The 16,653-nt window shown below is 33.1% G+C and overlaps 1 protein-coding gene across 10 annotated transcripts in view; it reads left to right on the forward strand.

The window, feature by feature from the left end:
• APC (APC regulator of WNT signaling pathway) overlaps nucleotides 1-16,653 on the forward strand; it is a 121,338-nt gene that overhangs the window by 67,239 nt on the left and 37,446 nt on the right. For all 10 annotated transcript variants that reach the window (XM_063087820.1, XM_063087823.1, XM_063087824.1 and 7 more), the window contains 2 exons: nucleotides 1,985-2,098; nucleotides 10,875-10,958. In XM_063087820.1, the coding sequence (XP_062943890.1) occupies nucleotides 1,985-2,098; nucleotides 10,875-10,958 (198 nt within the window). The remainder of the gene's footprint in view (nucleotides 1-1,984; nucleotides 2,099-10,874; nucleotides 10,959-16,653) is intronic.

Below are 16,653 nucleotides of genomic sequence, written 5' to 3' on the forward strand. Positions count from 1 at the left end.
TAGCCAGATTTCCCGTGTGGGCGTTGGCTGGCAGTAGCTAGAACCGTAGCTGAGGTGCTCACTCTCCTAGAACAATCATCCTGAGTTTTCAGAGGGAGAGAAAGTATCTCTGACAGTGTCCTTAAAAATCTTCCTGGGAATTAAGGAGACATAAGTAGTGAAGGAATGGTTATTGGAAAGTTGTTAACAGATGAGGATTAGGGAACTCAGAAGGGTTTGGCAGCATTTTGACTTTTATAAACTAAAATGACAAAGCATAGTTTTGGTCCCCATTCACTTTGGTAATTAGAAAACATACAAAATCCATAGTTTCATTGTCTGCATGCAGTTAGGTTCAGGAAAGGATTTAGGTGTATATGAACAACTCAAGGACAGTTATTTAAGATTTGAAACAAAAATGAGTTGTCAAACAAGTTAATTATTCCATGTTAATTTATTAAATAATCAATCATGTTTATTTAATAGTATATATAAGACATTATTATGAACCATCGGCAATGTTAACAAATTTATACAGCTTGTACTTTATACCTTAATTTTAAATTTCACAAATTTTGTTTTTATATTAGGAAGCCAAGTTAATGAACACTTTCATATGGGAATATTTATCTGCTTGTCAAGATATTAGACATTACTTAGAACATCAATTCTAAACCACATTATTACAACATACTGTGTCATGTTTAACATTCTTTTGCAAGGGGGTTTGGGAAGTGGAAGACAAAAGAGTGGAGTACATCTGGCTCAGTGGGAGTAAGAAATAACATGCAGACTTTTTAATCTATATTGCAACCCATAATTTGGGTATGCCTATAGGAATACATTTTGCATATGAATGTCATCTGTATATTGCAAGGGAAAAGGGTGAGAACTACTCTAACCTAATCTGACAATGTAATTTGGAGTTCTTGGACCAGAGTACTATTCCAAGTCAGATGTGTCAGATGTAGTTTTCTTTGTGTACATAGAACATGAAAAAATCTATAACATTTCCTTATTCCCTTCATGGCCCATTGTAACTCTGTTAACTATCATTTTATCTAATCATATTTGTAGCCTTTATTACCTCTTAGGGCATGTGTTTATAAGTTTAATTACCTTGTCCTTTTCATCCTTCTGTATACCTGGCAGTTATCAGAGGGCCTGGAATTTTAATTAGAGGGTTAATACATTTTTGAATGCGTTAACACCCACTCTGTGAAGAAGTACTTCTTTTTATTCATTTCAACCCTGACTCACTTTTGGATTTTTACCAAAGCCTGTGTTGACTTTGTCTGCTTTATATATGATTATCTATCTATCTATCTATTACATAAAGGCTTTTTCTTATCCCATTTTCTTCATTTTACAAATGAAAAAGTTCCGGCCGAGCCCGTGGCGCACTTGGTAGAGTGCGGTGCTGGGAGCGCTGCGACGCTCCCGCCGCGGGTTCGGATCCTATATAGAACTGGCCGATGCACTCACTGGCTGAGTGCCGGTCATGAAAAGGACAAAAAAAAAAAAAAAAAAAAAGTTCTCTCTGTTTAGTCTATATGTGTATGGTAATCCTTACCTTAAATTGAAGGATAAACATAAGGATGATGGACCTATTTCTTGGTTTTTCTATGCTGTCCACATTAATATGCTAGTTTTTAATAATTAAAAGTAGTGCCTCTTCAGTGAAGAAGAAGCATAAGGGAACTGAAGTTAGTCTTATCCTAACTGAACCAAGTATATTTTAAATGAAGTAGTCCAGTTTACTTAAAGCCATTTGGGACTTTGGGACAATAAGTGTTTCAATTCTGTTATCACATTCAGTGACCCAGACTGAGCCTAGCACCTGTAATCAAATTTTAGGACTCCTTGGAATAAAACATAACTCTCATGCACCATGAACATTTGCTTATTAATTTTCTTTATTGGTATTTGTGTGCTTTTTTGCTTTTATTGATAAACACACAAACACAATGAGATATTAATATTTTTATATTATTTGTGGTTTTAGTTTTCCTTACAAACAGATATGACCAGAAGGCAACTGGAATATGAAGCAAGGCAAATCAGAGTTGCAATGGAAGAACAACTAGGTACTTGCCAAGATATGGAAAAACGAGCACAGGTAATTTCTTTGTTTTTAAACTGTAAAACAGTATCAGCCAGAGAAGAGCTATTAGGAATGTAGTGAATTACAGCTGTTAACACTGATTAAATTTTGTTGTTAAAGATATTTGTCTGTCTTTACTTTGGCACTATTTCAAAGTAAGAATAATTTATTGTGGCTGTTGGGCAGCATACCCAATATTCACATAATTCTGCCTCCACCATATTCATTTCCCCTGGTACTGTTTTGTTGTGCCTTGAAATTCTAAGGGGGAGAAAGTTAGTTGCTGGTCTTCTGGTAGCTGATAGCTAGCTTCAGTTCTCTTTTGAGATTTTTACTTCTTCTACCTAAGTGTGTATAATAACGTTCAGAATTTGTCACTGCTATTCAAGTTGTGCACTTAAAAAGGAAGCCTTCATTCAAGGATAGTAGGAAGGAAACAGAACATTAGGAAAGATTAAATAAGTTGAGTAGAAAACATTCCCATATTTCTACCCTCAACTAATGTCAATAAAGAATATTAACTGACTTTGCTATTCATCAAGGATTTTTATATATTATTGAATATAATTTTATATTGACACAAGTGTATGACTGACTAATGTTTTTAGACCCTGAATAGGCTTTGCCAATTGTGTTGGCTGTTTCAAAACAAGCATGCACAATTAAAAAAAAAAAAAAAAAAAATTGGGGGACAAATTGTAAGGAAAACATTTGAAAATTTTTTTTAGGTAAATAGGAAAGAAAAAGAAGGACCTACATTTGTATGTATGGTATAAATACATTTTTTTGGTAAAGTTTTTTCATAGTTTTAAAATCACTAATATAGGACATTTTACATTTCCCAAAGTACAGTCTTTATCTTTTATGGGGTAGCTTGCTAAAAGAATATATTCATATATTCTGTTTATGTAGGAATACAGTGGTAGACTAAGATGATACTTAAACGCCAGTGCCATGGTGCATTTCATAGTTCATACCTGTTAGTTTTACGATGAGGCTTGGGGCTTAACGTTTGTGTGTATGTGTGCACATGGGTGCATATGTGTGTGTTAGTTATCATATTATAATATCTGTGTATAATGTATTCTTTCTTATTCTACTTTTGCCCCCATCCCATTTGGGTAGATTAATGACTTAAATGTCAAAAGTAAAACTTTAAGCCTTGCAGTAGAAAATATACATAAATATGTTTCTGATATTGTAATAGAGGATTTCTTAAGACATAAAATACTAATTCTAAAATAAAAGACTGATAAACTTTGCTGTATTAAAATTAAGACTTTATTTTCATCCTGTACCTTAAAGAAATTGAAAAGATAAGTTAAAAATTGGGAGAAGATATTTATCACCATATAACTAAGAATTAAAATCAAGAATATATAAACAACTTCCAAAAATATAGTCCATTTTAGAGTTAAATTTGAGATTTTCATGGATTTTTTTAAATGTCAAACATGTTTGTTTCTGGAAAAACTGTGAGAATTATTAGTTTGGTTTATATGAATTTGCATTTTTAGAATGTGAGTATTTGGAATACCGTATACAGTATTCTGTATCTGTTAATGTGTTTGTTTTTAGAGATCCTCGAAGAATAAGGTGAGATGGTAGATGTGAAAATTCTTCTACTATACAAATTTAAATAGGTGTATTACAGACAATTTAATCTATATGCTGGAAGAGAAATTAACTTGAGTTCTTGTCCATTTTGTTCAGATATGTGTTGATACAGTCATTTTTATTTTATTTTGGAATAGTGTTTTCATTTTGGTAGTTAATATCCTGAGGAAATTTTATCGCATGTTTTCAGAAACACAAGAATTCATTTTATTCTGTAAATAACCATATGAAGTTTAGGGTTAAAGAAATATTGTAAACAAGGTAAAAAAGGCAAATAATGGAAATGTAGGTAGCACATGTAAGAGAATTAATATCCGTACTATACAAGGAGTACCTACAAATCAGTTGAAAACAAGATAACCATACAGCAAGATAGTCAAAAGATACAAATAGTCCCTTCACAAAATAAGTTAAAGTGGCTAATAAAGAATTGTGAAAAGATACCTAAACATCATATTAAACATAGATAGTCATCAGGGAGGTGTAACACAAAATAAGGTACCATTTTTTTTTGCTTATCAAGCTGGCAAAACGTTACAATTTTATGGCATGCAATATTTTTAAGGGTGTGGGAGTGAGAAGCACTGTCTACCCTGTTGTAAGAATAACTTGATACGTTTGTAGAGTACAGTTTGGCATTATCTGTCAAAACTAAAATGCCTATGCCCTCTATATTTAGTTAGATAAATATTTTATGCTATTCCTTGTAGCACTATATGTAAGAGATTTTAAAATGAGAACTTAAATGTCCATTATTTGGGGAATTATTAAATGAATTATTACATCAGTAGTGTGCACTGTTCAAAAATAATAAGACAGTGGGAATAGTGGAAATACAGTAGCCAGAGCAGTCCTTTCCATCCTAACTCCCTGCTTGTGTGACTCAGCAAGTGAAAGAATGGCCCTGGAAAGAGATCTCAGGAGGGCCAAAGGCTGTGAGAAAAAAATGTGGGATGTCATTTGTAAGATGGAGTGGATAGGAATTCCAAATAAAATAACAACAGAGTGAAAGTTTTCAAACCTAAGTATTTACCAGAAACCAGAAGCAAACCTTATATTAATTTAAGAAAACAGAGAACTAATGAGGTTATCATCATTACAGTCCTTAGGGTGCTTGCTGTCATCACTATTATTTCACTTTGTTTTGGAGGCTCCACTAATAAAAGGAGAAAAATACATATGTGGTATAATACTACACTTATTTTCCAACTAGAAAGGAAGAGACAAAATAATTATTTGTAAATGATATGGTTGTTTGCCTAGAAAAGCCATGGAGAATGAACAACAACAACAACAAAATTTAAACTAATAAGAGAATTTAGTAAGGTGGTTGGAGTTAAGAAACATACAGAAATCAGTAGCTTTTCTCTAGAAGCCATAAATACCAGTTAAAAATGGAAATGGGGGTAGGAGGACCTGTTCACAATAACAGGAAACTTTAAAATACCTAGGAAAGACCACATGAAGAAAAATGTAAAATTGCTGAAGGACATAAATACTGCCTTTAAGGAAGGAAGTGAGGGGGAGAAAAAAAAAATACTACTTTTAAAATGGAGAAGCCTGGATGAGAAGACTTTAATATCCTTAAAATGTCTATATTTCTTAAATTAATATATAAATGTATAACTGTAAGCATAATCTTAATATTTTTTGGAACTTGGAAAAATGATTCTAGAGTTTATAATGTAAAAATTTTCAAACATTTAGGGAAGAAAGCATAATGAATGAAGATTTACCTTAACATTTAAAACTTACTGTAAGGATGTTGGAATAATTGCAGTATAATGATAGCACAGAAATAGACATGGGCAAATGGTGCAGAATAGAGACTAGAAAAAGATGCAGGAGTCTTTGGAATCTTTAAATAACAAAAGTTACATTATAAGTTTAAAGAGGAAGGGTAAATTAATAAATGATATAGGTACAACTAGGGACCTATTTGAAAGATGAGAAAGTAAATCAGACCCCTACTTCACATCTTAAATAAGAAAAATTACAGATGGACTAAATATCTAAATGTGAAAAATAAGCCTAAAATTAATAGATGGAAATATAAGACAAAGCCTTTCTTAAATGAGAAAGGAAACTCAAAAGCAAAAAAAGAGGGAAAGAGTTGGGAATTATTACATAAAATTTTAACGCATTCATCCCACAAAAGATAAGCTAAGGGAAAATATTTATAACACATAAAGGGAAAAATGTTAATATCCCTAAAGTATAAAAATTCCCACAAATTATGAAAAAGACAAGCCTGTGTTTTTAAATGGGCTGAGAATCAGGCAATTCATTAAAAAATAAAATAAAAAATAACCAGTAAAGCACCTACAAATGGTAAATAATTTGGGGAAACTCAAAACAAAATTCACTCTTGCTCATGCCTATGTGAGATTATTAGTCTCTAGCTACCTTTGTTAACAGTTTGGTTATTTATTTACTCTTTTATTTGTTCAATACATATTTGGTCACCTAGTATGGTGGTGCCTACTTCTACAGGCATGTAAGCAAAGGTTGGAAAAACGTACATCAAGTTGTATTCTGGAGTGTGGGGATTGATGAGGTGAAGGTTACTTACACTTTGGTATTGCCATAATTTTTTACAATTATGTGGATAATAGTTTAATATAGTTTATCTGTTTTCCCTAGTTGATGGGCATGTAGGTTGTTTATGATTTTTCAATTAAAAACAATTCTGATAAACATATTTAAGTCTTATAAACAAGCATGTGCAAGAGTTTCTTTAGGTTGGGAGTCAGCGATCTTAAAGGGCCACACGGTAAATATTTTGGGCTTTGTGGACCACATGGTCTCTTGTAGCTACTCAACTCTGCCTTTGTAACAGGAAAGCACCCACAGACAAGATATGAACAAATGGGCATGGCTGTGTTTTAATAAAATTTAATTTACAAAAACAGTTGTCTATCAGGCCCGAGTTTGCAGACCTCTGCTCTAGGCTGTATACCTAAAAGCATAATTGCTAGTCATAAAGTATGAGTGTTTTGAACTAGTGTTAGCCAAATTGCTCTCAAAGTGATCTTATCAGTTTACATTTCTGCTAGTAGTATGCAAGAATTCCTGTCTCTGCATGTTTTCTCCAGAACTTGTGAGTCAGATTTTATGATCAACAACCCAGCAATGAAACATTTTGTCATTTTAGTTTACATTTCCCTAAATACTACTGAAATTGAATATCTAATATACATATTTATTAGACTTTGGGTTTTCTTTCTGTTAAGTTACTTGTTCATATCCTTTACCTATTTTCTATTGTATTAATCATGATAACAAAAATAAGCTTTTTTATAAAGCTAAATTAATCATATTGCCAGGTGCTTTCTGTGACCTATTTGTACATCTTTCCTATTCTGAAGGAAAACTGGGTGATTTGTAAGAAAATGAAATTTATTGCTTACAGTTTCAGAGGCTGGGAAGTCTAAAGCCCAGGGCACACATCTGGTGAGAGTCTTCTTTGGTGTGACACAGGGTATCACATTGCAAGAAAGGCAGGAGCAGAGAGAGACTCACATGCCCTCCTTTTAAAGCCCTCAGAACCACACCATAACCACCTTCATTAATCCATTAGCTGGGACATGGTCCTCACGATCTAATCACCTCTTCAAGGTCCCACCTTTCAATTATCATAATAGGATTTCCCATCCTCAACAGTTACAGTGGGTATTAAGCTTCAGTGACATTGGGGGGCCATTCAATCCACTGCAAATAGTTTTACAGTTTTATTTTTACAATTAGGTCTTTAATTCATCTTGAATTTGCTATTGTGTATGTTGTGGAGGTAAGGATCTAACTTTTTATACACACACATTTGATTTTATAAGTGTGTGTATGTATACAGTTATGTATACACATACATATGCACACATATATTTATGTTTTTAACTAAATTTCTTTTTATCACTTATTGGATACTGTAATATTTCCCCATTGATTAGTAATGCCATCTCTGTCTTATACTAAGTTTATATATGCTGTATATTTCTGGACTCTATTCCATTTGTCTATTTTAGTTTCTCTGTGCCTGCACTGATTCCATATTTATTTGCTGTAGTTTTTTTAAATCTTGGTACCTGGTGGGGTGAGTCCTTCTTATTTTTGTTTTTAAAAATGTAGCTGTATTCTGCCTCATTACTCTTCCATTTGAAATTTAGTATCACCTTGTCTAATTAAAAAAAAAGCATTATGGACTTTTGATTAGAATTACATTGAATTTATAGATTAAGGAGAAGGCATATTTGTACAGTATTGAGCCTTCTTGGTTTGTTTACAATACTGAGCCACCTTAGTTGAAAGGATGGACTCTGGAGCCAGATCTCCTAGGTTCAAATCCCAGACCTGCCACTTAACAGCACTGTGGTCTTGAGCAAACTCTTTGCCTCAGTTTTCTCATCAGTAGAATACAGATAATGGTAAACTGTAAAATGTGAAGATTAAATGAGTTAGCACATATGAAAGCATTTAGAACCTGGCATATAATAAGAACTAATATTTACTATCAGTACTGATATTAATTTCATATCTCTCTATTCATTTAGGTCTTATTTTATGTTCTTCAGTAAAGTTTTGTAATACTTTCCATAAAGGTCTTACACATTTTTTAAAGGTTTAGTCCCAGATAAGTTATAGTTTGGTTGTTATTGTAAATGGGATTTTCTTTAATAACATTACTAATTTACATTTAAGTAATAAGTATCCAGCAATCTTCCTTAACTCTTTTTATTGATTATCTCGGTAGTTTAAGATTCTCTTGAATTTCCTGTATATACTGTCATATTGTTTGTAAATAAGGACAATTTTTATTTATCCTTTCCAGTTATTATAGCTTTTTGTTGCTGTTGTATTGTTAGGAATTCTAATACATCTTTAAATGGAAACAATAATGGTGGTCTTTTGTCTTGCCTTGACTTTAAAGGGAATATTTCTAAAATTTTACAATTAAGTATGTTGTTTACTCAAGGTTTTTCACAGAAAACTTTATCAAGTTAAGGAATTTTCCTTCTATTCTAATTTGTTGAGAGTTATCTTGAATCTGTATATCTGTTACAGTTTTTTAAAATCACTTTTTCTAAAGTCATACCAACTCCACACTTTTGAACAATTTAGTATTTGTTATTAAACATAATTTCATAAATATTCAAGATTGTCATATAGTAAAAGGAAAGAAACAGTTTACCACTGGCTTCTTCCATTTTCATATTGAGAAACAGAAGCACAAGGTTGTCATGTCAGAAATCACCCACCTCAGTGGACATCAAGACATAGACATGACTTCAGGATTTAGTGAGATGTTGACAATAAAGTAATGTAATGTCATTGAGAGGAATATTAGATATAATTTCCTATTTTCATCCTCCAAACATTAAAATTTTTGATTTAGGACTTTATGGGTGGAGGAGTGTTGATTATATACAGAAAGGGAGTAGACAATAAAATTTAGAAAGCCAGTAATTGTGTGTAGATTGGTGGTTTTTCCAAAGCCAGGAAATATGGGGGTACTTCAGAAATTTCACGGAAAAATAGAATTAAAAGATAGCGAATCTTTCCGTGAACTTTTTGTTGAAGTACTCTTGTATTTACCATCTGGTTGTAAGTGATCCCTCGTCTTTGCAGTATCCTTAGAAAGCTGCCAAAAGTACAGGCATTTCTTCTTCAGCCTGTTTTTGTGATGTGAATTGGACATGGTATGATTTCAGAATCATGATAAGAGAATCTACATTTTGTACTGTTACAAAGGAAGGAAGGAAGATAGATTGATTGGGGGGACAGTGAGCACAACTTCTTTGAGTTTTTCTGTGCTTTGTTATAACATTGGATAGCAGCATTAAGCATTTTTAATGTGGTTGTAACAAAAGCATGAAGACATTGTATTTAAGCAAATTGAGATGTGATCAAAGAGTAAGTTTTGTATATATAGAAGGGGTCTTCAGAAAGTTCATGGAAAGATTGGTATTATCTTTTAATTCTGTTTTTCCACAAATTTTTTGAAGTACTCTCATACTTAAAGCTAATTGTTATATAACTTTTATTATTTATCTGTTAGGGGTTGTATGCTCAGAAATCTTTTATTAATGGAGTGTGTGACCAGTATAGTTTGGAACTACTCCATCTAGCTTCTAACACTTTTTCCTCCCATTAAAACAATTATTTTTATAATACAATTTTTGATATGTCAGTATTATAGAATGTCAACTATAGAATTATTGCAGAAAGTGGTACAACATTGTCAGTACTTGTTTTTAAAACTAATTTTTAAAAATAATTTCAATTTGCAAGGAGTTTATAATAAAGATAAGTAGTTTGGTTTGTTTCTCTTCCACTAGCATTTATAAAAATTAAAACAAAATCTCATTCCTTTGAAAAAACACTTTTTCCACATTGTTTTAATTTCATGTAGTTCGATCTATAGTTACTACTTTGTGGCCATTTAACGGTCTCAGTATAGTAGGAAAGCAAAAGCTCTTCCATCTTTGTGATTCTAGTGCTGGAATTAAAAATAATGCTTAGCTGCTGTAGGTATTTGGAAAGGCTGAAAAATACTACTGACTTGTAACAGTAGTAACTTTGAGCAGGGTTGGTCCTATTGTTTAAACCCTGATGCTTATTAAAACAAATTGGGTATTCTTTCCCTTTACAGGTATACTATGCTTTATGTAAATCCATTATATTAATGTCTGGATTAATATAAAAGATTAAATTCAGGTGTAATTTTATCTTTGTTGAAATAGTTTTTTGAGAATAACTTGGGGAGGGGGGAGGGACACTGCTGGCTGGTACAGAGATTGAACCCTGGACCTTGGTTTTATCTGCACCACGTTGTAACCAGCTGAGCTAACTGGCCAGCCTTAGAGTAACTTTAAAACATCAATTTTCACAATATGTGCAACATACAATTTGATATATGATTAGCATTTGTACAATTTTACTAAACAGATGTAGAGATCTGTTGCATAAGATTAGATATATAAAAAGATTGAACAGACTCTAATTTGTCATTAATGTGTGAATGCATATACATATATGTATATATGTGAGTATGTATGTATATATATATAACGTCTTAAGAATGGTTTGGCTTAACTCTGAGCTTTTAAGTGGTAGTCATAGTATGATTATTTACACTAATATTTTAATAAAAACATATTTAAATTTTATTTTATTTTAGCGAAGAATAGCCAGAATTCAACAAATAGAGAAGGACATACTTCGTATACGACAGCTTTTACAGTCCCAAGCAACAGAAGCTGAGGTTAGTAAATTACTTTTCTTGTTTGCGGGTATAAATATAGGTAGTTATTCTAAGGAAAGTAAATATGTATAGTAAATGTGGCATTGTTGAAATATAGATGTTCTAGAGAATTGAGATGCTTTATAACTTTTTCTTGAAATTATCAAAAACCTTGACTATTCTGATTTCTTTATAACATTTAGGCAGTTAAAATTTAAAGAGCCATAAGATACCTTACTTCAGCAGTCAGTTTACATATAATTAGGCAAATAACTTAATTTGGCTGTTGTCAAGCAGTAAGTAAGCTTTTTCCTTATATGTAATCTATAGTTAGAATTCATCATACACATTTGCCTGTACTTAATCCACAAACTCCATTAAAATTATGGCAAAAGGATAAAATGAAGAAGGCACAAAGACCAGGGTAGGTAATAACAATAAAATTTGGGGAGCTGTGAAGCAAGTAAACAAATGGTAACTATTCCAGCATATTATAGACTCCTCAGTCAGCAACAGGAAAAGTCATGAAGCAACCCAGTGTACACTATGGAGTCTCAGAAGGTCCCAGAACTGGCTACATTAGGTACCTTTGGGTATGAGGATAAAAAAAGGATAAAAGGGGCTGGCTAGTTGCTCATTTGGTTAGAGTGTGGTGTTATAAAGGGTTTGGATCCCCATACTGGCTAGCTGCCAAAAAAGAGGTGGGTGGAAAAAGCAGGAGAATGATTGAAAATCTAAGAAGCAGGTGGAGACTCTAGAACCTCTCTGCACCTCTGCACAGCTAGGTGACTGCTCCTTTTCAATCGCAGCAAAAGATGAGAGATATTTTCCTCTGGAAAGGGTAAAACTAAGGGTCTTTGGATAGGGGTAAGCTTAGTGTAATTGAAGATGAGGATACTATACTAAAAAATGAATTAAGTGAAAATTTACTTACTGAATGCTGAAACCTCCACTGGCATCCAGGCTTATAATCTCCAGGCAAGTTTCTAAAGGAACTTCTATAAGAAATGTGACTAACCCAAGAGAAGAGACCTAAAGATACTTAAATTGGAAGATTCACCAACAAAACAGCCCAGCTAGACCACCAAGTTTCTAAGAAGAAAGATTATGGAAATATATAATTTCTTCTTGCAGGAAGAAGAAAACTTCAGAAAATAAAACTAACATTAATATTCTCAGTAAGAAAAGATTAGGTATCCATAAAGCAAGAAAAGGATGGTATACAAAAGGACATTTAGAGAATTTTAAAAAGAGTTCTTAGGAATTAATTTTGTGACAGCAGAAATGAAAAATTCAATAGAAAGTTTAGGAGATAAGTTTCTCAGAAAATAGAACAAAAAGACAGTGAGATGGAAAATAGAAAGGAGAATCATTCTAGGAGGGTTTGGTATCTAAATGAAAGGAGTTCCAGAAAGAGAATGGAGAAACTAGAGAGAAGAAATTATCATAGAAATCATCATAGAAATAAATTAAAATTTCCCAGAACCAAGGGGCATAGTTTTCCAAATAAAATGATCTCTCTAGTATCCAAGACCACAGTTGAAAACATTTATTTTTATGTTATTAATATTTATTTCATATTATTATTTATTTTCATAATAATAAAAGTTATGAAAATAATCCCTCACTAAGGCACATTTTGATGAAATTTCAGATCACTGATGATAAGAAAATTCTAAAACCTAGAGAAGGAAGGGAAAACAAATTTCACACAAAAGAACAGGAATACAAATGCCTTTAGATTTATATACAGAAACACTGGCAGCTGGAAAGTAGGATAGCAGTTTCTTAAAACTTTTGAAAGAAAATTACTTCCAGCTATGTTTTGACACCACTGAGTGTCCTTCAGTTCAGTTCAATTCTGATCCTAAATGCCCGGGGTTAGTATAGACATCACAAGTAAAGGACAGAGTCATTCGCAAGACTGTTCCCACTACAATTGCCAACCACAAATTTCATGTGTCTCCAAGCGACCCATGCTGCTGCCTTGCTGACTATAAATTCCACCCCAAGTGGGTATACTACAGTACAATTCTATTCTGACACTACTACGCAAAGTTAGCAGAGACTCCTGTAGGTTAAGGGCAAGGTCTTTCACAAGACTGCCCCTACCTCAGATGCCAGCCACAAATTTTGAGTGTCCCCAAGCCACCCACACTTCCACTGAGTGGGTTATAAATTTGGGGCTTCCCACAATGCCCTCAGGTTCAGTAATTAACTGCAGTGATTCACAGAACTCACTGAAAGCTCTATATTACAATTACAGTTTTATTGTAAGGATACAGATCAAGAACAGACAAATGAGGAGTTACATGGGGCAAGGTCATGGGAAGGGGGTGGAGTGGGGGTGCAGAGATTCCATACACTCTTTTCGTGGAATCTGGGCATGTCACTTTCCCAGCAAATCAGTGTATTCACCAACCAGGAAGCTCCATTGAGCTTCAGTATCCAGAGTTTTTATTGCAGTTGTATGATTGATTAAATAATTGGCCACATAACTGAACTCAATTTCCATTCCTCTTCCCTCTCTGGAGGTCAGTCTGGCCCAAAGTTCCAACTCTAATCACGTGGTGGTGGTGAGCTCCCATCCCTATCACTCAAGAGTTTTTGAAGCTCTGTGACAGGTACAAAGGGACAAACCAGATATATTTTTTATTATACCACACTAGCCTATAGATTTATCTCTAGTCAAACTGTCTATTAAATATGAGAGTAGAATAAAAATATTTTCAGATAGGCAAAGTCTCAGAAATGTGTTTTTCTCATGCACTGTTTTCTGGAAGCCATTAAAGGATATACTCAAACAAAATGAAATGTGAAGCAAGAAAAATGAAGATTTGGGATCCATGACACAGGGGATACAATACAATACAAGAGAAAGAAAGAGATAAAAGAATCACCAGAATGAAGATGAAGGGAGATCCTGAGGTAAATGGTAGAGAATGCAACCAGTCCATATTAGAACTATTGAGAAAATTTCAGGAGAGATAAGCCCAAGAAGATGAAATCAGAATACTTGCTGTTTCTAAGTGTATTGAAAGGAAAGGAAATCACTCAGTGGTGGAGAAACTGAGGATAAGTTGTAAGTACACAGAAAACCAAATAAACAAAACCAAAAAGATGACCTTTAACTCTATGTACAACAAGACGTTGTAAAGGAAAATAATCATAGTATACCACCTGCCAGCCATGATTAGAATGTAATAGTCAAAGTGACATAAATAGTAAAAATTTTATCTAGCAATAAAGTGATATTAGAATGATAGAGAAACGGTGTGAATGTGGTGTTGAGGTTGGGGGAATAGTAAAAGAGAACTCAGTCTTCTTACATAATAGGAAATCAATAATGATGCATTAAACTGAAAAATGCAGAACTGGCAATACAAACAGATTTGAGATAGGGAAGTAAGTACTTCCCCCCCCCCAAAAAAAAAATCATCTGAAAGAGATTAAAAAGAAAGAGTTCATTTTAAGAATGTTTTCATCCATGCCTGGCTTTTTAAATATCATAGAAACTTTGGTTTTAGCACATCTCAATCTAAAATATGTTGAAATACGTATTTGCTAAGCAGGCGATTAAAGTACAGCATGGTAGCATAATCCTAAAAGCTTTTAACATGGCTGTCTTAAGACAACATAAATGAATTATTTGTAATATAAGAAATAGATTTCCATATTATAATCTTGACTTAATATTAAGGACTGAAAAAGAACAGTATCTTCTTGCTTCTTTTTTAGTTTTGTTGGCATTGTTGTATGCAGCACTCCACTTGTTATGTCCCCTTGGACTTTCTAGTGTAGTTTATCTGTATGGTATTTTTTCCTTGACCAGACTTGCTATAATTTATTTTAAAAATTAATTTCAAATAGGCTACATTTTGTTTTTTATTGAGCAGTACTACATTTTATATTTTCCTTTTTGATATTTTCTGCTTTGTGTTTCACTGCTATTGTATTTCTAGCTTCTCTAGTTATAATCTTTTTTCCCTGTCTTTCTTATATTTTGATTATTACTGTTTTGCTGCATCTTACAAATTTTAATATTTGTAAATCAATATTCACATTTATGTTTTCTAGTTGATTGAATCTATTATTTGTGTGAAATATCCTTCTATTCCATTTAATGTTTTCATCTTGAACTTCATTTTCTTCACTATTAATATTGCTACACTGGCTTTTTGTTGCCATTTGCCCAGGGCATCATTTTTTCTGCCTTTGTTTTCGAATTTTTCCAACTTTCTGGCCTGTGGAAATTACTAAAAAATTATCACTTGTTAATAGTAATCCTCATTTTCCAGCACTGTTACAAGTTTATTTCAGGTTGGGAACTTGTTTGTGTTTTTTGTATTTGTTCAAATCTTTTTATTCATATCACTGGATTTAGAGCAGACTGCTTATCTCTTCTTGCTTCCTTTTGTTATGAAAATAGTTCCATCAGTCATACCCTAAAATGGTTATATTTAGTCTGATAGTTTAGTAAATGTAAACCAAAGGAAGGTGCAATGTCACATTTAAGAATGAAGCAAAATGCTTTTTTTATTTTGCTGTTTGGAGTTTCTTAACTTCATTATTGTCATTCTTCTAAATAGAATAGAGGGAGAAGCTAGAAGATGGAGAAAACTGGGGAGTGGACACTCATAAGTTAGTTCAAAAGTAGTAGAGACAAGAATAGAAAAGGTTTCTGCCAAATAATTTCTCCATCATGAAGCATATTGCTTATAGTGTTTGTCCTACCTGCTAACAATTCTGATTTAGGTCTAGATGTTGGACATGATTCAAGTGTTGTAATTATGGCACATAAGTCAAAACTCAGAAGTTAAAGAAGGGTATGTGAGGCAACTAGTGCTACTCCTTTCTTGTGTATCCTTCCAGACATAGTTCGTTTATTGACAAGTAAATACATTGGGGTGGGGAGATAGGAGCTGTGAGGCCAATGTAGCATGGCTTACAAATATCCAGAAAATAGGTGGTGAGAAATTCTTATTAGTGTCCTATGCACAGTACTCTTACAACTCATTAATAAGGAGACAAACACCCCAATTAAAACATGGGCAAAGGATTCGAATAGGCTTTTCACCAGAGAAGATATAGGAATGGCCAATAAGCACATGAAAATATATTCAAAATCCTTAGTCATTAGGGAAACGCAAATCAAAACCACAGTGAGATCCTGTTTCGTACACATTATGATGACTATAATCGTAAAAACAGTAATAAGCACTGATGAAGATGTAGAAGCAGGAGCCCTCACATGTTGCTGGCGTGAATGTAAAACGGTGCAGCCACTTGAAAAACAGTTTGGCACTTCCTCAGAATGTTAAACATATAGTTACCATGTGACCCAGCAATTCCACTCCTATATATCTATTCAAGAGAAATGAAAACATCTGTCCACACAAAGACTTTAACTTTTATGTTCATCACAGTGTATTCATAATAGCCCAAAAGTAGAAACGGTGCAAATGTGTAGTAGCTGGTGAATGAAGAAACAAGATGTGGTATATCCTTACAGTGGAATACTATTGAGCAATAAAAAGTAGCAAATTACTGATAATACTATAACATGGATGAACCTCAAAAACATGCTAAGTAAAACAAACCAGATAATAAGTCCGTTTATATGAAGTGTTCAGAAAAAGCAAATTTATGAAAACAAAAAGCAGATTAGTAGTTTCCTGGGGCTGTTAGTAGGAATGAGGATTAACTGTAAATGGGC

This window comes from Cynocephalus volans, chromosome 2 (genome assembly GCF_027409185.1).
Source record: "Cynocephalus volans isolate mCynVol1 chromosome 2, mCynVol1.pri, whole genome shotgun sequence".
Lineage (NCBI taxonomy): Eukaryota > Metazoa > Chordata > Mammalia > Dermoptera > Cynocephalidae > Cynocephalus > Cynocephalus volans.